This window comes from Dromiciops gliroides, chromosome 1 (assembly GCF_019393635.1).
Source record: "Dromiciops gliroides isolate mDroGli1 chromosome 1, mDroGli1.pri, whole genome shotgun sequence".
NCBI classification, from domain to species: Eukaryota; Metazoa; Chordata; class Mammalia; order Microbiotheria; family Microbiotheriidae; genus Dromiciops; species Dromiciops gliroides.
Genome location: NC_057861.1, coordinates 440,364,176 through 440,385,467, shown reverse-complemented (window position 1 = coordinate 440,385,467; position 21,292 = coordinate 440,364,176). Strand labels below are relative to the sequence as shown.

General features: G+C 37.8%; 1 protein-coding gene across 4 annotated transcripts in view; it reads left to right on the top strand.

The window, feature by feature from the left end:
* The window catches only part of SSBP2 (single stranded DNA binding protein 2), a 417,804-nt gene that overhangs the window by 379,607 nt on the left and 16,905 nt on the right, over positions 1-21,292 (top strand). For all 4 annotated transcript variants that reach the window (XM_043988504.1, XM_043988494.1, XM_043988488.1 and 1 more), the window contains 3 exons: positions 15-93; positions 9,029-9,057; positions 15,997-16,095. In XM_043988504.1, the coding sequence (XP_043844439.1) occupies positions 15-93; positions 9,029-9,057; positions 15,997-16,095 (207 nt within the window). The remainder of the gene's footprint in view (positions 1-14; positions 94-9,028; positions 9,058-15,996; positions 16,096-21,292) is intronic.

Genomic DNA, 21,292 nt, shown 5'->3' with positions numbered 1-21,292 from the left:
GTTCTTTAAAATAGTTTCCAATGGGCCCAGGGTCAGATGGTCCAATGGGTGGATTAGGAGGAATGGAGTCACATCACATGAATGGATCTTTAGGTAAGGAAGTTAAATATAATATTTACTGTCATTGCAGTTCTTAATGCAAGCTGTTAACATATTCTGGATCATGATGCCTGATTTTTGGTATGGTGTCTAAGTTTTACCTGAATATATGAAACAGTTAAGGTGTTCAAATCTAATCACAGATTCACAGTTGTTTATTTTAATCTATTAAAATATGTCTAATCTTAAATTTATAGCCAAAGAAATATTGGTTAAATACCAATTGCATATGTTCTTTTTAATAACTAATATCAACAGTGACCATTTTAAAATAACTCATCCTTTTTATTGACTAATTATATACTTTTAAACAAATTTTTATCCAATTTAACTAATTAATAACTAACAACCATCTTTTTAATAATTAAGATCAACAATGACTCCTACTAGAAGGCCAACAAAATCTCAATACTCATTTCTGAGTTGCATTCTTTGACTCTCTTTTACCCTGAAAAGTCCCATTACCTATATATTCTTCATTTTCTTTGTACATAAAGTGAAGTAGTTAATTATCATTTACCTTTTTCACCAGGCTATTTTGAGAATTAAAATGTATACTCTCTCCATGAAATTCCTTTGAATAAAATAACTGTGAATTTATGCTTATAAATTTTTTACTTGGAAAATGAGATTTTTTAAAACCCTTTTTAAAAGCCAAGTATTACAGGTTGTATTATCCTAAGGACAAATCAGTATATTTATTTATCACATTACATAATATGATATTATATTGTTACACGTGTCAGCAACTTTTTTTTTTACAACCCTTTAAATCCTATCAACAAGCACTTTATCAGCTGTAGAACTCTGTGAGCCTGAACTTCTGTGCTTGCCCAGTACGGTGGCCAAGGATGTTCCTAATGATGATCTTGAGGCAATGCAAGACCCTGATTTAACTTTTGAATCGTCGGAGAAAAATTAAATCCCATTCAGAGTAGCCTGAACAATCAGTTCTTTTTATTCTGTTCAGATTCTTGGGAATGTACTCGTTAATATGGGGTACATTGAGTAACAAATTTCCAGTAAGTACATTGAGAGGATCTTCTAAGAAGGATCTTTGGAAGGCTGGTGGACAGGAGGCCCCCAGGCCAAGAAGGCAGGAATGGGTTGTGATCTGTAGCTTGGGATAGAGGACCTACATGGCTGAGATACCAGAAGGACAGAAGTGTCAAAGCGCCAAGAAAGCTCTGCTCACCAGAACACATAAGGAACCATACCAGCACTCCATAACTATTTGCTGATATGACAGGATCATCAATTTACATTGAGAAGGAAACTTAGAGGCCATTTAGAACAAACCCCTCATTTTATGGAAACCCTAAATGACTTGGCTAAGGTCACACAGGTAGTTCGTGCCAGAGCCAATTTGGAAACCCAGGAGCTCTGACTCCAACACCCTTTCTACTGAATCATTTGGTGCTGATAATGAGTATTTTTTATTGAGCTTCATGATTCTCAGGGGGCAGCTAGGTGGTGAGTCAGGAAGACTCATCTTCCTGAGTTCAGATCCAGCTTCAGACACTTACTAGATGTGTGAGCCCAGGCAAGTCGCTTGACCCTGTTTTCCTCAGTTTCCTCATCTGTAAAATGAGCTAGAGAAGAAAATGGCAAACCACTCTAGTATCTTTTTCCAAGAGAACCCCAAATGGGGACATGGAGAGTCAGACAGGACTGAAAAACAACTGAACAACATGGTTTCCAGTTGTTCTTGCCACCTGAAAAGAGATACCAGAGAGGAGATGAGAGAAAACCAGAATAAAGAAAAAGCCCAGAAGTACAATAATAATAAGAAGAAAAACCCATTTAGGGCACAGTGGATAAAGCACAGGACTTGGGAAAAGAAAGATGTATTCAATTACTTCTTCGGACTTCTTTTAACTGAAGGACTGTGCACAAGTCATTTAACTTCCCAGAATGTTTTCCCATCTGTTAAATTCTTGGGAAACTCACATTAGATAATGTATTTAAAAGGATTGTAAATGTTAAAGCATTACATAGTATCAGTTATTACTACAGTAAAACATTAAATTGCACAGTATAAGATCAGGCACAAAGTTGCAATCAGCACCAAGGGCAGAAATGCCCACATCAGTGGGATCCATTGAAGTATTTAGGAACCACTTTCAGGGTAGCTAATGAATTCACAGCCTCCATATTATTATTCTGTGCCTAATATACAACAGAGTAGCAAGTAAAGAAACCTTAAATAAAGATACTGTTTTCACCTTAGCTTAAGGTTAGAAGGATCTTACAATATTCTCAAACCTGATCTGTCTCTGGCTCTCTGGTCAGTGGACCTTTGACTAGCACATGGAAGAAAAGGTCTGGGAGCTTTTAACTACACGTATAAATATAGATAGAGAAATGCCACTTAAACTTTAAGTGGTAATTCTTTAAATGTAAAAGTGTGTCTTTCTGAATACATACTCCAAAAATTTAATCACAGTGACTAAAATCCTAGCAGTAGACTCAAAATGTGGGAATCTGAGGATTTTTCATGCTGAACATATTACATATTGCTACACAGAAGGGAAAAAACCCCACATTAGCAGCTATGTGAATAGAATTGATAAATCCTGTAGTTTCTCAAGAGATATTGATGTCCCCATGACAACTGAATTCCACTGGGAACTACATCTTTTTGTCATATTCCACAGATCATCCTGTCACAATCAGAATCACCTATGTGATTTTTGAAGAAAAATATTGCTTATAGTTTTAGCACACTTTGAAAAATGAAAGGTCCTAAACATACATATCTTAGCACTTTTAATAGTTTTTTTTAAAAGAGAGACCATAAGAAAAGCGAGTCCCCAGAGCAAAGTAAGCAGAATAAGAACTGTTTACACGATGATGACAGCAATGTAAAAGGAAGAAAAAAAACATGAAAAACTACAGAATTCTGATCAATGAAACTGGCAAGTAATGACTTCAGAGAAATGATGCTGAAGCATGCCTCCCATCTCTCTATAGGCAGGTAGCAGACTATAGGTACAGAATAAATAATTGCTTTAATCCTTCCTGTTGTTTCTGTGTGAGAGTACACCTTTAGGGGACCATGTCCACTCGGTAGCAAACAAATTCAGTCAAGTCATTTTTCAGTCATGTCCTACTCTCCATGACCCCACTTGGGGTTTTCTTGGCAAAGATACTCTAGTGGTTTGCCATTTCCTTCTCCAGCTTGGTTTACATAGGAGGAAACTGAGGCAACAGGGTTAAGTCACTTGCCCAGGGTCACGGAGCTGGTAAGTGTCTGAGTCCAGAGTGGAACTCAGGAAGATGAATCTTCCAGACTCCAGACCTGGAACTTTATCCACTGGGCCACCTAGCTGCCCCTGTAACAAATAGCAAATTTGAAAAGTATAAGGATTCTTAAAACTTGGGTCATCTCAATAGCTACAAGAAAACAATGTTTTGATTTCAACTTTGCTTAGTTAGTTAGCAAGCATTCATTAAGCACTAACTATGCACCAGGCATTGTGCTAAGTGCTGGAGAAACAACGCAAGATAAAATGGTTCTTTACCTCAAAAAAGCTCACATTCTGATACCTTTTTGTTGCTGTTGACTGGGCAGTGAGAGTTAAATGATTTGCCCAGGGTCACACAACTAGTAAGTGCCAAGTTTCTGAGGCTGGATTTGAACTCAAGTCCTCCTGAATCCAAGGCTGGTGCTTTATCCACTGTGCCACCTAGCCACCCCCCCCACACAAGCTCAACTTCTAATGGAGGTGATAAGCATGTGAGATATAAAGAGTAGAAGGAAGGCCATGCTAAAAACGGAGGCTTCCTGCAAGGTTGGGGTGAGGGGTGAGGGAAATTTGTGCTAAGTCCTGAAGGAAACTAAAGAAACTAGAAGGTAAAGGTGAAGACAACATTCTGGGCATGGGAGATAGATGGCAGCTTCAAAGTTGGGGTGGAGTGTCCTGTGCGAGGAAGAGCAAGCCCACTGTGGCTGGATCATAGAGTATAGGAGGTAGAGAAAAGCATGATAAGACAGAAATGCTAGGAAGGGCCAGGTTGTGAATTAAATACAAAAAGTGGATCTTTTCTATTTAATCCTGGAAGATAAAAGGGAACCCCTGGGGTTTATTTAATAAGGACTGCACAATAGCTAGACCTTGTTCAGGGAAATCACTTTGACATCTGAGTGGAAGAGGAATTGGAGAGGGGAGAGAGTGGAGTCAGGAGGACCAATTACAAACCTATTGTAAGAGTCCTGGCAAGAGGTAATGCAGATGTATATGAGAGAGGTGCAGGTAGAAACAGTAAGATTTAGCCATGGATTGGCTATGTTGTGCCAGTGAGGTGTTGAAGATGGCACTGCAGTTGTAAGCCAACATAGCTGGGAGGTTCATAGTGCCCTTAACGCTGATAGGAAAGTTAGGAAATGGACACACATGTTGAGTCTGAGATACACTTTGAGATGTCCAAAAGACATCAGTGATGTGGGTCAATAGCTCACGAGAGAGACTGGGCCTGGACAAAAAGATCTAGCAAACATCTGCAGAGAAATGACGCTTGAATTCATGAAAGGTGAGGAGATGGCCAAGTGAAACGGCATAAAGGAAAAAGAGAAGAGGGCCTGTGGTAGGACCTTGGGTAACTTAACCACAGTTCATGGCTAGAACATGGATGAAAAACCAACAAAGGATCCTGAGGAGAGGTCAGATGAGCAGGAGAGAACAGTGTTGGTAAAAACCCATTGAGAGAGAAGAGGGTGACCAACCACGTCAGATGCTGCAAAGATGTTAAGAAGGATGAGATTTCAGAATAGGCCATTGGCTTTGTTGATTAAATAGTTGGTAACTTTGGAGAGAACAGTTTCAGTTTAATGGAAAGGTTGGCAGCCAGATTGCAGAGAGTTATGAAGAGAGTGAGAGGAGAAGTGGATGAGTATGGATGGCCTTCTCAAGGTGAAGAGATACAGAATTATAAACAATGGGGATGTAAGAGTTCTTTAAAGCTAGTGTCAATGAGGAGCTGTATTCTTTCGGTTTCGGTGATTACTCTGATTCATTCCTATCAGATATACCTTCTCTCTCTTTAAGCCTCTCCTAAATTGGGACAGTGACAGGTTTCTTCCACTTACCAGGAGCTCCTTAAGTTCAACTATGCAAAGAATATATAGAATGACTTAAAACTTGCCATTTGGGGCAATTCTCCAGACATTTTAACAAACCCTAAATGGCACCGTTTTTATCCAAGACTAACCACAACTTGTCACTTTCTCAGTTACCTATCAAATTCATAGTGTGGAAACAAACATTTATTAAGTGTTTACTATGTGCAAGGCACCATACTGAGCACTGCAGATACGATTAAAAGCAAAAACAAAGACAGAAAATATGGTGGCGATAGTAGCGGTTACATTGGTTATCCAGAAATGTGCTTAACTGGGATAGGAGACACTAAATGCACCCAGTGTGACAGCTACAAGGGATCCCAGAAGGATCTGCAGATAAGAAAACTGAGAGTCAGGTCAAGTGATTTGATTAGCTCATAGTTACACAAATAAAGTCATCCTTTCTTTTCTGCATATTTCTTTTATCATTATAATGAGTAAATTCTCTTGTTTTGGGATGCCACATTTCCTTGTTTAAAAAAAAAAAAACACCAAGTGATCAATAAATGTTCATTGGCCTGAATTCATTTAAGTTAATGAAAGACTTTGGGAGTACTTGTTTACTGAACCAGAGTTACAAGCATTACCTGCAGCATGGTTTCACGTGGTGCTGTCCATTCTGTACATATCACAGAAAAGTGATGAACTTAAAATGTAGAGGGAAACATATTTCTAGACATAGCTAATGGGGAGGTTGGGGGTTTTTAAATTTTAAAAATAAACAAATGAAGATCAATGTGAAGGATAAATTAATTTAAAAATATGTTTTACTTGAAAATTTTAAAAAATATACATTTTAAAACAACTCTAAGATGCAAGGGGAATAAGTTTATGATATAGGAATGGAGGGAACCTAGAATAGAACCCAGTGCTCTGTGATAATGAGGCCAGTGATGCAATTCACCTCTTAGAGTTGTGGATCAACACTGATCAGAGCTCTGAGAATGTGTTGGTGTCATAACAATGGAAGCAAGATGGGTATGATGTAAATTCACCACTTAACCTGTCTAGATCTTAGTTTCTTCATCTATAAAAGGGGATAATACCTATAGTATCTACTTCACAGAGTTGTTTTTTATGCTTAGGTGAGATATTATAAGTCAAGTGATTTGTTCATTTTAAAGCACTAAGCTACATGAAAATCATTGTTATTAGCAATATAACACAACTTGGGACACCTAGGTTGCTCATTGGGTAGAATACCAGACCTGAAGTCAGGAAAACTCATCTTCTTCATTTCAAGTCTGGCCTCAGACACTTACTACCTTTGTGACCCTGGGTAAGTCACTTAACCCTGTTAGCCTCAGTTCCTCATCTTTAAAAATGAGCTGAAGAAGGAAATGGCAAACCACTCCAGTATCTTTGCCAAGAAAACCCCAAATGAGGTCATGACTGAAAACAATTGAACAGAGCATAGAGGTGGCGCTATCTTCATTTGTTTTGACCAGTCCTATAATTTGCTTCAAACAACTAGCCATGAAGAATTTTGACAGTCAGTTTTATACCATGAAAACTCAAAGCTTAAGCCTCAGGTTCCTTTGCTGTCTCACAAGGAGGTTGTTGGAAGAGTAGGGGAGACAGTATGTTATTTACAATGTATTGATAGTTGCGAATGTCTTTATTTTTTAAGGATGCACAGCTACCCGTTTGCCCGGATATCAAAACATTTATAGTGTGCTTGTTTTCCGGAGTATAATTTATATCTGGATGGACAACCCCATGATACATAGTCCTTAGACAGCTACTTGGGATGGAAAATGAACTGGGCTCATAAATGAGTAGGAGGAGTAGAATGGGCCACATTGCCCTTGAGAAACTACAGAGTGAGTGCTTTTAATGAACCCAAGCTTCCCCTCAAAGGCCTATCTTTTATAAATTCAAGAATTTTCTGGTGATGCTTTATGGCTTCAACCATATTGGTATTCCATGTAATATACCACAGGCTCCAGAGAATTTAAGTTATGGGTCACCAAAAGGTCAATAGACACACCATATTCGTGAGTAGGCTGCAAGTGGGGGAGGTGGCATAGAGAACATTATCAGAAAAATGAATGACCAGGAAGAGGTATATATGTAGAGAGGGACACTGGCTAATTGCCAGCCCTCCTGCCTTTAATGGTATCCTTGCAGTGTCAAGAGATGTAGATTAGCATCCTCCACACATACACATTTCATGAATGCCCTTTGAAGGATTTAAGGGAAGACATGAACAAGAGTCACTCAATGAAAACACAGTCAGTTTGAGGTCTCTGTTGTTGGTAACAGCACCCACAGTGATGAATGAGATCGCAAATTCATGGAAGTATCAAAGATAACTTTCATTTATTACAAAGTACTACATTTCTTTTCCCATCACTTTGCTTTTTAATTAATGAGTTTTATTAGTAGTGAGCTTATTAATAAAGTATTTTATATGATAGCTACAAACATATTCTTAGTTATAATCTTCATTAGACTAGAAACAATTTGCAGAAGCTTCACTTGTATTTGGTAGATAGTTTCTTTCAGTGTGGCTAACTAAAATCAAGAAAAATCCATTAATACATGTCCTCACTCAGAAAAAATGTATTGTTCCTGTTCATTTCTAGCTTTTAAAATAAGTCATGGGGGCAGCTAGGTGGCACAGTGGATAAAGCTCCAGCCCTGAATTCAGGAGGACCCAAGTTCAAAGCCGGCCTCAGACACTTGACACTTACTAGCTGTGTGACCCTGGACAAGTCACCTAACCCCCATTGCCCCACAAATATATATATATATATATATATATATATATATATATATATATATATATATATATATATATATATATATATATATATATATATATATATATATAAAACAAGTCATAATATTGTTAGACACTACTGTTAGAATGATTATACCAAAAATTACTAGTGTTTTGTTAGGTTCATCTTTTGCTATAGGGCCACTTATTCTGCAACAATGGCTTGTGTAGAAACTCTTAATCCCCATACAGAAAAAGAAATTAATTGTTATTATTTTTCATTTCTTTTGCGTATCTTCATAAAGACAAAATATCTCTTGAAGATAGAAGTTTGAAAGGCTATGAAAATGAAATAATTCTGTGAAGCTTTTATGTATGTGTGAAAGGTTTAATATGGAAGTTTTTATTTTGATTATTGTGGGAAAATATTCATCATGGTTTTATGTGTCATGTCTCTTTTCTAGTCTCCAAAGATCTATAGGATTTTACTTTTGTAAAAAAATTAAAAGTTCTAATAGATGGGTGACTGATCTTGTAGGGAGTAAGACCCAAGTTCTAGTTCTAGGATTGGGTCTTCTCAGGCAAGTTACTTCAGCTCTAAGTGCCACCTAGCAGCTAGCTTCACCTGTAAAGCTACAAATGAGTTTCCAGACTGCGTCAGTGAAGTGAGGTTCTACACTAGATGGTTCCTGTATCAATGAAATCATAGATCCAGACTAATAAAATAAAACAAAAAAATCTATCCAGGGATAGAAACATACCTGAAAATCAGACCAAGCGAGGCATATTTGTTCTATGAAGTCTTCACTTCCACAAGAGAGTCTCATTTTTATTGTTTTATTCCTCAAGGGTAGAAATCATTCATGAATTTGCCACCATGTGCCAAAAGTGACTCCTATCTATAAATTAGGGAAGAAAAGATTTTTTATTTTAGAATCAACCAACAGAGGATAAGTATTTGGGATGTACGCAATGAAAATGCATTTGAAGCACAGAATACTAAAATTAAGAAAGTAAACCTTAGTTGAATTTACTTATATATTAATGAGGGATTTTTGTGTGTTTTTTCTTTTTTTTTTCAGGCTCAGGAGATATGGACAGTATTTCCAAAGTGAGTATGTTGTATATTCTTTTGTTAAATATTTGTTTTGAATTGTTAAATTCTATTATGAGCTTTATTCTTGACCATGATAACTTGGAAATGGTAAAAGGATTCTTTTGACTGCCCCTGAATATGCCAGTGGCTACTAACAGAACCTAAACTATGTGATTAATTCGTGTTCACATATATAATCAATTTAATCAGATTATATTACTTTATTTTAAAAAATGAATACCACTGAGAAAATAATCCTTTGAAAAAGTAATCAAAGTTTAGTCAAATATGAGAGAAGAGGTAAATTTGAAGAAATTATTACTATATTTCATAAAGATATTAGGCAGTGTTGCTTATTTAATGATTATCCTCATTTCCCTAAAATGGAAAAAAATCCAAAGGTAGTTTGTATTAAAACAAAGATAAAAGTGAATATTGCAAAAGTATGTTGTCTTTTTACCCTCAGTGGTTTAAGAATCCAAAAATAAGTTTTTCCTTATACGTATATTTCATTTCTAAAGAATACCTTACTACTTTTGAATTTATTATAACTGAAAAAAATTCCATTCTTGTCAGAGGTACAGTGTAGCCAAGCATGGTGGCACATGCCTAAAATCCTGGCTACAAAGGAGGCTGAGTGAGGCTGGTGGATCACTTGTGTTTGGGAGCTTGAGCTGCAGCGCAGTAAGCTAATCAGTTGTGTGCACCAAATTTGGCAACAATATAGTGAGCCCTTGAGAGTAGGGGTCCCCGAGACTACCTGAAGTGGGGTAAGAACTAGTCGAGGTCAGAAATGGAGCAGATCAAAACTTCTGTGCTGATCATTAGTGGGATCAGGCCCACGAGAGGCTGCTTAACTTTCAGCCTGGATGAGATAGGGAGACCTAGTCTCCAGAAAAACAACAAAACCAACCAACCAACCAACCAACCAATAAACAAAAACCAAAACAATAGTAAAATGTAGATATAACTAATAGGAACTATTTATTCACTACCGTTGAAATGAGTGCATTGAACAATTGCTTTTCACCTAGAGATTATAGAAATTCATTAAAAGATTGTTTAATTTCCTTTAATTTATCTATGCTACTGTAAAACTGTGTGACATCTCCAGAAGTTGAAAATATGATTGCATGAGAAAATACTGTTTTAAATTAAGACTTCAAGTCAAACAAGTTTAATTTGGAATATGACAGCATGTCTAGATTATCTTGTTTTACATAGCAACAATAAATTTGGCAAACAGCTAGGACACCTGTATTTAGGGGCAGTGAAGAAGGCTTAAGCCCAAGTTTAAAATCATCTCTTTACTTTGTATATATTTCTAAGTTGTTTATAACTGAAGCAAGGATACCCAAATGACAGCAATGTTCTGGCAACAGGGCTTTCAGGAGGGCTGATTTTTCTAAATTAAGATAACATGTGTAATTGCATTCATTTTTTTTCCTCTATGGGTCAGAGGACCATTGATGGTAGAAGATAGTCATTCAGTGACTACCCCGGTTATTTAATTTTTTTTTTTTTGGTGAGGCAATTGGAGTTAAGTGACTTGCCCAGGGTCACACAGCTAGTAAGTGTTAAGTGTCTGAGGCCGCATTTGAACTCAGGTCCTCCTGAATCTAGGACTGGTACTCTATCCACTGTGCCACCTAGCTGCCCCAGCCCCAGTTACTTCAATCTGGTTCCAATTTCTTCTATAACATTCTTTCCCCCCCTACTCAGAAGAAGCATGTACACATGCTATGTATTCTTTTTCTTGATTTTTTTACCCCTCATCATTTAGTTAATTCTAATACAAGTTATCTTTAAAAAAAAATATTTACACATATATTTTCTTTTTCTCTTCTTTTTTTTCCCTTTGCCTGGCAATGAGGGTTAAGTGATTTGCCCAGGGTCACACAGCTAGTAATTGTCAAGTGTCTGAGGCCAGATTTGAACTCAGTTCCTCTTGAATCCTGGGCCAGTGCTTTATCCACTGCACTACCTAGCTGCCCCTACACATATATTTTCATCGATCCCCATCTGTCTTCCCCTTTTTATCTCTTTTCCATCACTTTCTCTCGTCTCTTTTCCTTTTTTTATCCCATTTGGAATCCAAAAATTACTTTAATCATGGTAGATAAGCATAAAAGTAGCATTAGAAGTACATCTTTCTCAAGGAAAATGAAAACCACAAGTTTTGAAATAAGATCTAATAAAGAAACAGTTCCATCAGCCCTTTAGAGCCCTTGAAAATATCCCAAAGCCACTCAAAATCTCCACAAAAATCTCCATCCTCTTCCTTCCTCACAAAATAACCTTTTTTTCTAGAATCCCATTCCCTAGTCTAATGCCTTCCCCACACTTTACCCTGTGTTTCTAACAGTCTTCCACCTGACAATCCAGCCATTCACTAAACATTTATTGACATTTCCCACTGTTAACTGAGATACTTTTGGGTTTATCAGCCGTATATATGATGGTGGTTTTTGGTTCACAAATGGAATAAAGTAGGGGGGAGAAAATTTTTCCTTCTTTTTCTCAAGCTTTAGTATTCAGAAGAAATAAAAACTTTCCCATAGTTTTTTGTTTGTTTGTTTTATTTAATTACGAGTATTAAAGGATATTGCTTTCTACTTCTTTTTCATTGCAAATCTATATTATAGCCATATAATGGATTACACAGGCTTCCATGAGCCAAAGAACACACATACCTACAATAATATACACATGGAACTTATACACATAATCTTACACATGAAGCTATGCACTCATATTAATATGACATTTTCTATGCAAAAATGTGTTCTGAGCAAATGAATTGTAGACGTTTAGCAATGTAGAACAGACTAGGTAAAACATCAAGATATATGCTACCTGGCAATTGCTCCCAAGGTGTAGAGCTGATCTTACATAATAACTCAAATTTATATAGTTTTATATATATATATATATGCATGTATATACATATATATACACACATATATATCTTTAACTTTAAAACTTTTAATTTTTACAGAAACATTTTTCTCAAAACAGCTCTGTAGCAGCATTATTAGCCCTGTTTTATAGTTTTGTTTTGTCTTGGCATGGGGAGGGATGAGGTGGGTTGGGTGAGATAAATCGGACTTCATTAGTATTAGGAATTCTTTATAGGGAAGCTTCCTCTATCAACACAGCTTAGAACCCAATCTATAACTTATGGTCTTAGTAAGTTAACTAAGAGGCTCAAACATTTATTAAGTGCCTACTTTGTACGGGGTACTGAACTAAGACCTAGAAGTACAATGATGAAAAACAAGTCATGTTTCATTGTCCATATGGTAGAGTAGCAAGAGCCCTGGATTTGGTGTCAGGTGACCTGGGGCGGAGGGTGTGCCTCAAATCCCACCTCTGCCAATATCAAGTCCATAAACTCTCTCAGTCTCATTTTCCTCCTCTGTTAAAATAAGGGGGTTGTACCACATGACCTCTCAGGTCACATCCAGTTCAAATCCTATTAAAAATTCCCCTTGCCCTGAAGGCCTTGCAGACCAGTGAGGAGAACACCACATTTATATTAATAAGTACAGTTCAAGGTAGAACAGGATCAAGGATACAGAGCTAAAAGGAACTTTTCTTATACCCTTTTAGTCTGACTATCACTTTACAAATGAGGAAATTGAGGCCCCAAGAGATAAATTAACTTGCCCAAGTTCACCTGAGAAGCAGAGGGTGGAGGTGGGAATGAAGCCCATGCCCTCTGACTCCTGAGCAGTGCCATGAATGGGATGGACACAAAGCAGAGGTGCAAACAAAACAGGCAGACTTCAGGAAGGAGAGCTCACCTTTGTCCACAGGTGAGGATTAGGGAGGGTTTCACATTGTCAGTAGCACCTGATGTGAGTTTGGAAAATAGAAGAGCATTGTGACTGGGGAGATGACATAGCCGTTCATCTCTAGAATGAGGGGTATGGGACAGAAAATACCAACCTGATCTCATTCAAGGAGGCTGGAGAGGAGAACTGGGTGAGAATCTTCCCAGGACTCTCAGAATAGATAACCCCCGTGTCATTTCACCCCCATGCAGGCACAGTCAATGTTTCTCTTAGTTTCCATGACCCAGAAAAATATTACAGCAATTATCAGAGGGGGAGGAACAGTAACTCAGTTTATCCCTGGAGAGTATGAAAGAATGTTTGGAGAGAAGTGGCAGAAGAAAATGGGAAACGCTAGTAATAATAACCAGTATTTATAAAGCACTTTAAGGTTTGTGAGGAACCTTCTATATGTTATCTCCCTTAATCCTCAAAAATATCCAAATGACATATCTGTGATTATTATCTTCATTTTTACAGATGAGGAAACTGAGGTCCAGAAAGGTGAAGTGAGTTGCCCAGGGTCACACTGCCAGTAAACATCTCAGGCAGAATTTGAATTCAGTTCTTCCTGACTACAAGACTAGATCTCTCTCCTCTATGCCCCCTAGCTTAGGTGCCCCTGTCGAGAAGACTGTTCAGGTTTATGACCTCATTGTGTCATTCACTGATCACTTAGAGCACAACTTCTGTAAGTAACTTGTAAGTCGTCCCCCCAGAGGACCTCTTGTTATTTCCACTGCACATCCTGCACATTTCTCTGCAGCTAAAATGATTGTGCCATCTCATTCAATGACCATGCGCCATGGCCTAGTGAACTGGGCAGGATGGTGTATTTCTATCTTTTAGTTCTTCACTTGGCTTAGTCACTTCCTTTCCTGTCCATGTTTTTTAAAATATGTCAAATAGGACGTTAATGTTGATTTTAGGGAAAGTGACTTCCCGTTAGTAGATCTTAGTTTCCTCACCTGTAAAATAAAGAGAATTAGACTAGATGAACAGCTCTAGATCTGTGACCCAGGAATACACTTTACTTAGTGGGATGCGTGAACCAGCCAACATTACTATGCTGTCTTCACATATAAAAATAATGCATTATTATTGCTTTAAATATTTTGAGTCAGTCCTTTGTTTGAAGTCAAGGAAACATTTGGGACTGTAAACCATTTTATCAAGAAATGATTTACTGTAATATTTGATCAATCCATGCACTAAAGAATCCCCTAATGGAATCAAACAGCTAATGCAGCTCTCTGAGCTCCTTATTTTCTCCATGGGAAGTTGCCTCGACATAAAGAAGAGTAGAATATATTTTATCAGTTTATTTTAAATATGTATTTACAACCTTGAATTCATTCTTTCAGTTTGTCACATGTGTAATCATATCTAATGATAACAAAAAATAGCAGCTAATTCTATTCAATTTGAAAATAAGAAAAATGTAGACCTTTAAGATGCTAATGTTAATATTTTAATTAACCTCATTTGAACCAAATCAAAAATCTGATTCCTCTTTTCAGAGTTTGCTGTGGAAAAAACACTATTAAATTATTATTAAGTACTTTTAAGGTTGATACCTTCATAAATGTTTAAGGATTTCAGTAGCAGTCTATGCACATTCATTTTAGAAACGCATGTACTTTTTCTCTGTCAATGGGTAATATGGGTATGTATTATTATATGGGTAATTATAGGGTCATATCTGTATAACTTTTGGTAGGGGTGGGAATTTACCGGAATAATAAGACAGCCTTTTTTCTGTTCACAGTGGCCCCATTTTTTCATTTTGTTCTACCCCTGTGGAATTTTTAAAAGCACAGAGTCCCCCCCCCCCGAAAAAAGCGGGGGAGCAGTTAGGTGGCACAGTGGATAAAGCACCAGCCCTGGATTCAGGAGGACCTGAATTCAAACCCAGCCTCAGACACTTGACACTTACCAGCTGTGTGACCTTGGGCAAGTCACTTAACCTTCATTGCCCTATGCAAAAAAAAAAAAAACCCCACAGAGTTCCAGTCAACTTCAGGTCCTCTCTGCAGGGTGCAAAGTAACAAGATACAAGTCTACTTTACTTCTGCCTTATTGCTTAACATATTTTTGATAAAAATTAGGAGAACACATTATTCATTTTACACATGTTTTTGACATAACTTGGTTTCATCACTCAAGCTTAAAAACTTCTGAGCTGCCTTCTTTGATCATCAAAAATCTTTTCTTCCCCATGTCCAAAAGAAGTGAGGAAACAAATCCTTAACCATTAGCCCCATCTCAGATAACAAGTAAGGATTTAACCAAAAGGTAAAAACTGGGATGGAATGGAGGTGCATTCTGCATTGTCTGTTGATAGTGAGGGCATCCAACTTCCTGACAAGGCAATTTTGAGACAGTAGACACAATTTAGCTACAATATGCAATAATTTGCTCTTATTTCAACATTAGTTTGCTATGGTGAGGAATTTTATTTTTTATAAAATAATAAAGTAAATCTAAGTCTTAAGATGCATGGCAAAAGAATTGCTCCAATTAGTTTTTAATTTCCAAGCTTCACATTTTCTTTCAAAGGACACATAGACAATGAATTTTTAAGTTCTAAGGTGTTTCCTTTTGTGGTCAACCACTGTAGTTCAACTCTATCTTTTTCTTTATGCTTCACATAAAAAATATTGTTGAAATGGTGTTGCTATGCAAAATTGAGTGTAGAATTAAAGGAAGAGGCTCATTAAAACAGTGACCTTTTAAGTTTGATTAGTAAAATTACCAAGGGCAGTTACTGCCCTATTATGCCTCATCAGTAGGTAGGTCCCCTTCATAGTTCACCTGCTGAGAATGTGGTTTAAAGTCTCCAGGATATTAGGAAGTCTATGAGCTTAATGTGGAGATTTGAGTAATTATTTCTGAAACTAGGAAGGGAAAAAAGTTGTGGCATGTGCTATTTTTTCACTTGGGAAAATATTTGTGCTTGTTAGGGTACAAAAATGGACTGGTACCCATGCTAGAAGGCATTGGATTAGAAACATAGGTGGGTCTGTCTCCTGAGAGATGATGTTTTAGAGTCATTTTGTGACAAATAGTACAAAGCAGAATCTTCAACAATACCTTGTTTTATATGTCTTGTTTACAGAATTCTCCCAATAATATGAGCCTGAGTAATCAGCCTGGAACTCCAAGAGATGATGGTGAAATGGGGGGAAATTTCTTAAATCCTTTTCAGAGTGAGAGTGTAAGTATTTTTTTGTTTATATTATTATTTAGCCATTAGATCCTGAAATAGGAAAAATGCATGTGTTCATTGTTTTCTTTTTCTGTCATTCAGCACTGTGCTAAATGCTGGGAATATAAAGAAAGCAAATTGTGTTTGGATAAAGCAAAGGGCAGACAAATTAAAATAAAAATGACATCTCAGTAACTTTTAAGTAACTTGCCATAATAAATTTCTATATTCTACTTTGTTCTTTCATTTTCCTTTCCTCTACTCACTTTCTTTTAAATTTTTATCCTGAAGGTAATACTCAAAACATAAGCATTTCTGAATACAGAGCAGAAGATAAAAAGAGAATTAGTTGTGAAACTAAGAATCTCTATTCATACTCTTTTGGGGGGGGGCAGGGCAATGAGAGTTAAGTCACTTCCCCAGGGTCACACAGCTAGTAAATGTCAAGTGTCTGAATCCAGATTTGAACTCAGGCCCTCCTGAATCCAGGGCCAGTGCTTTATCCACTGTGCCACCTAGCTGCCCTCAGTCAATTCTTTTAAATAAAGCTAAAATGAATGTTAGCTTCCTGAAACATACGTTTTTCCTTTTTTTTTTTTAAAAATTACATTTGCTTCCTTAGTGTGCTTCCTTCCAAACTTCCTTCTGTTTTCTTGTGAACATTTAAAAAAAATTCCACAGCCCTCTTTTTCTTTATTTTAGTATTACTATTCGTAACCCTACCCCACAAATCCCATTCCCCAAATGTACATGGGGGGAAATTCCTTGTAACAAAAAAACATAGTAAAGCAAAACATCTACAAAGCGGTCATCTCTGAAAGTGTATGGCCCATTTTGCTTCTTGAGCTTCTCTATCAGGAGGCTGATCACATCCTTCATCACAGGTCTTCTGGATCTGTGCTTAGCCATTACTGATATGTTCTCCCCTTTTCTTCATCTCACATCTCCCTTATATGCCACTATGCCACTATCTCCTCCTTTGCCCTATCTCTATCATAAAGTGGCCTAACTGCTTAACAAGGCTAACTCCCAGAACCTACTTAAGAGATCCAGTTCCATCCTTTCTCTCCAACAGGTTGTGCCATACCTTATCCCCATTCTATCACTTATTTTCAATCTTTCTTTCTGCCAACTAATTCTGTACTGCTACAAACATGTCTGTCGCCACCACACGGAAAAGACCCTTGGAAAGGAAAGGAAAAATCACCTTCATCCCTTCTAACTATTGTCCCCTATCTCTTCTGTCCTTTATAGCTAAATTCCTTGAAAAGGACATCTCCAATAGATGCTACCACTTTATCTCCTCTCGCTCACTTTTTTGTTTGTTTTTTGTTTTTGCAGAGCAATGAGGGTTAAGTGACTTGCCCAGGGTCACACAGCTAGTCAAGTGTCAAGTGTCTGAGGCTGTATTTGAATTCAGGTCCTCCTGAATCCAAGGCCAGTGCTTTATCCACTGTGCCATCTAGCTGCCCCCTCTCACTCCCTTCTTAACCCCTAACAATCTGGCTTCCAACCTCATCATTCCAACAAAACTGCTCTCTCCAAAGTTACCAGTGATCTCTTAGTTGCCAAATCCAATGCCTTTTCTTAATGCTTTTTGATCATCCTCTTCTCTCTAGGTTTTCAGAGCATTGTTTTCTCCTTTTCATCTTACCTATCAAACTACTCCTTAATCTCCTTTGCTGGATCCTCATCCACATCATGCCCTCTAGCAGTAGGTGTCCCAGAGGGTTCTGTCCTGGGCCCCTCTCCTCATCTCTTCTTCCTCTACACTACTTCACTTTGGTGATCTTATCAACTCCCATGGATTTAATTACCAATTCAACCTAGCCCAATCCAATAAACTTTTGGAGGGGGGCAGGGCAGGGCAATGAGGGTTAAATGACTTGCCCAGGGTCACACAGCTAGTAAGTGTCATGTCTGAGGTCACATTTGAACTTAGGTCCTGTGCTTTATCCACTGCGACACCTAGCTGCCCCCCAATAAACTTTTAAGTGTGCTGAGAATACTATTAATAAAAAGACAGTCCCTCGCACAGTACCTGGCACATAGTAGACACTTAATAAATGCTTTTTTGATGGTCTGAGAGTTGTCTATCAAAGATGTTTTATTGGGGCAACCAGGTGGTGCAGTGGATAGAGCACCAGCCCTGGAATCAGGAGGATCTGAGCTTCACTCCGCCTCAGACACTTGACACTTACTAGCTGTGTAACCCTGGGCAAGTCACTTAACTCCAATTGTCTCACCCCAAAACAAAACAAAAAAATGTTTTCTTTACAATTTTGTTCTTGTATAAACAGTTCTGTTTCTGCTCATTTCATTCTACATCAGTTCTTAACTCTTTTTTGGGGGCAGGGCAATGAGGGTTAAGTGACTTGCCCAGGGTCACACAGCTAGTTAAGTGTCTGAGGTTGGATTTGAACTCAGGTCCTCCTGAATCCGGGGCCAGTGCTTTATCCACTGCACCACCTAGCTGCCCCTCATTCTACATCAGTTCTTACAAGTCTTTCCAGGTTTTCTGATACCATCTTATTTCTTTATATTCATAAACCACAGACTTTTTTAGCCATTATTAATTTGATGGACACCCTCTTCATTTCCATTTCTTTTCTTTTTTTCCCCCTTTAATTTCCACTTCACATTTGTTTTACTTGAGATGCTTCTTCCTTGGTTATCCTTCCTTTTAAACCACTGCCTCTCTGAATCCCTGGCTACTTCCCTCCTGGGTATGACATATTTCTTCAACTGTTTGTTGTTTAGTTGTTTTTGCAGTAGTGTTTGACTCCTTGTGTCACCATTTGGGGTTTTCTTGGCAAAGATCCTGGAGTGGTTTGCTATTTCCTTCTCCGGCTCATTTTACAGATGAGGAAACTGAGGCAAACAGGGGTAAGTGACTTGCCCAGGGTCACGGAGCTGGTAAGTTTCTGAGTACAGATTGGAACTCAGAAAAATGAGTCTCCTTACTCCAGGCCTGGCACTTTGTGCACTATGGTGCCACCTAGCTGCCCCATGCATTCTTTTTACTCCTTAAAACCTTCAGAACAGAAAGAATCTACCCCCTCCCCCCAGGTCCTATCTGGGTCCTCTTTAACTTCTTCACTATAGTTTGAAGACATGGTTCTTATAGGATACATGTTTATTTTCCCTCTGTTGGAATGTTAGCATTTCATCGTCATATAACCCCTTTCTAAATACTCAGTAAGGTTCCTTTGGTCTCCGCATTTCACAGTTCCTACTCAGCTCTGGTCTTTTCATCACTTAAAAGTCATTGCTTCCATTAAAGATCCATTTTTTCCTATAATATTATACTCCATTTTGTAATAATTCTTCATTTTAAGCCCATGTATTTTGCTTTTTATAATATTGTATCCCCAAGATTTCTCATTTATTGTTGAATCTGCCAACTATAGTTCATGAATTCTTCTGGCTGCTTGCAATATTTTCCTTTGTTGTGGAAGCTCTGGATTTTGACTAACATCCTAGGACTTTTCTTTTGGGGTTTCATTCAAGACATGCTCAGTGGGTGTTTTCTATTCCTATTTTGCCCTCTGGTTGGCTCTAACAGATATGGACAGTTTTCAGTTATTTTTTTCTTGAAAGATAACGTTCAGATTTTTTTTAATCATGGTTTTCAAGGATTCCAATAATTTTCATGTTATCTTTCTTTGACCTGTTTTCTAAATCAGACTATTTTTTATAACATACATTTTCTTCTCCTTTTTAAAATCTTTTGACTTTGTTCCATCATCTCTTGGTGTCTATTGAAATTATTGATTTCTTTTTTGCTCTGTTCTAACTTTTAGGAAATCTCTTACCTGGGTAAGACTTTCTTTCTTTCCTAAGGTATTATTTTCCTTCCAGTTCATTCCTCTAGAGATTTTATTTATTTTTTTTATCTCTTGCTCTATTGCCTCTAGGTATGTTATCCTTGTGGAAAATCCATTTTTCTTCCTTTGAGTCTCTACTTTTAGGATTTTTAGCTATCTCTGGATCTGTAAATAATTCATTTTAAAGTTTGATTTCATTATCTCTTCATCCTTAATTTTTTAATTTGGATTTTGTGCCAAGGACCAGTCTGCACTTCTGGTTGGGGCCATGAGCCTTGTTTGGTTTCAGTCTAGTTCACCTGGGCTTCTATACTGACTTCTACTCCTTAGAGAGTGTCTATATTAAAAGTACTAGCAGATGTTTATACCCGCTGGATTTTTAAGTTTTAGAGTGCTGGATCTTCATGACCTTCCATGGTATCTTAGGACACACTACTAGGCACCTCAGAGCTTCTTTACCTGGGGATCTCAGTCTGAGCACTGCCATGTCCAAACTGGTTGCTACCACTCTTCTTTGATCTCATAGTCCATGCAACCCCTGTGGAGCTTTTTAAGAGGAGCCCTTTGTTCTTGCTGCCTCTGGATATAGAGGATCACAGACTACAGGTACCTCTGACCCACCTCCAGCTACACTGAGAGGTTTGCCTTTTGTTTGCCTGCACCGAATTTTCCAGTGGGCAAACTCTCAAAGAAGTTTTATGAAGCTGGATGATGGTGAGGCTGCATAGGTTGGATGATGTCACTTACTGTAACTTAATCATTATTCTATGCTTAAGGGTTTTTTTAAGTACTAATTGTAAGTTCTGCCAGGCTGCATGCCTTCATCCAGTCAGACATCTTGGTTGGAAGCCCTCCATTTTCTTGTTTTCTGAGTTCTTTTCTTTTGGCACACCATGACATAGAGGTAACCTACTGCGGGTTTTGTAAACTATGTCAGTGTGGCACGAGTCCTGGCAGTTCATCTTACCAGCCTTCAAAACCTTTGAGTAGAGCCCCAAAAGACTGTGTTTGTTGTCCAGAGATAGCCTCGGTTTGAAGAGACTCCTCACCATAGATTTGTTTACCAGGTGATATTTTTTTAAGCCACAATTGCTTTTAGAGACACAACGGACAAAATTACAGACACTTAGTGTACTAAGTAAGCATGAATTCATCCAAAGTTAAATTTTAAGAAGAGCTTCTTTTAAATGAGAAAATGGGTATTTAGAGAGAGATTTTCCCTTGCCAGTGTATTAGAGTCCTAGAAAAAGGTAAATAGAATCATGGTAGAGTGTTGTCTTGGAGTCAGGAAGACCTGAGTTCAAGTTCTGCCTCTGACATATGGGCTGCATGACCATGGAAGAGTCACAGGGTTCCAGGCAACTCTCTGGGGTGATGAT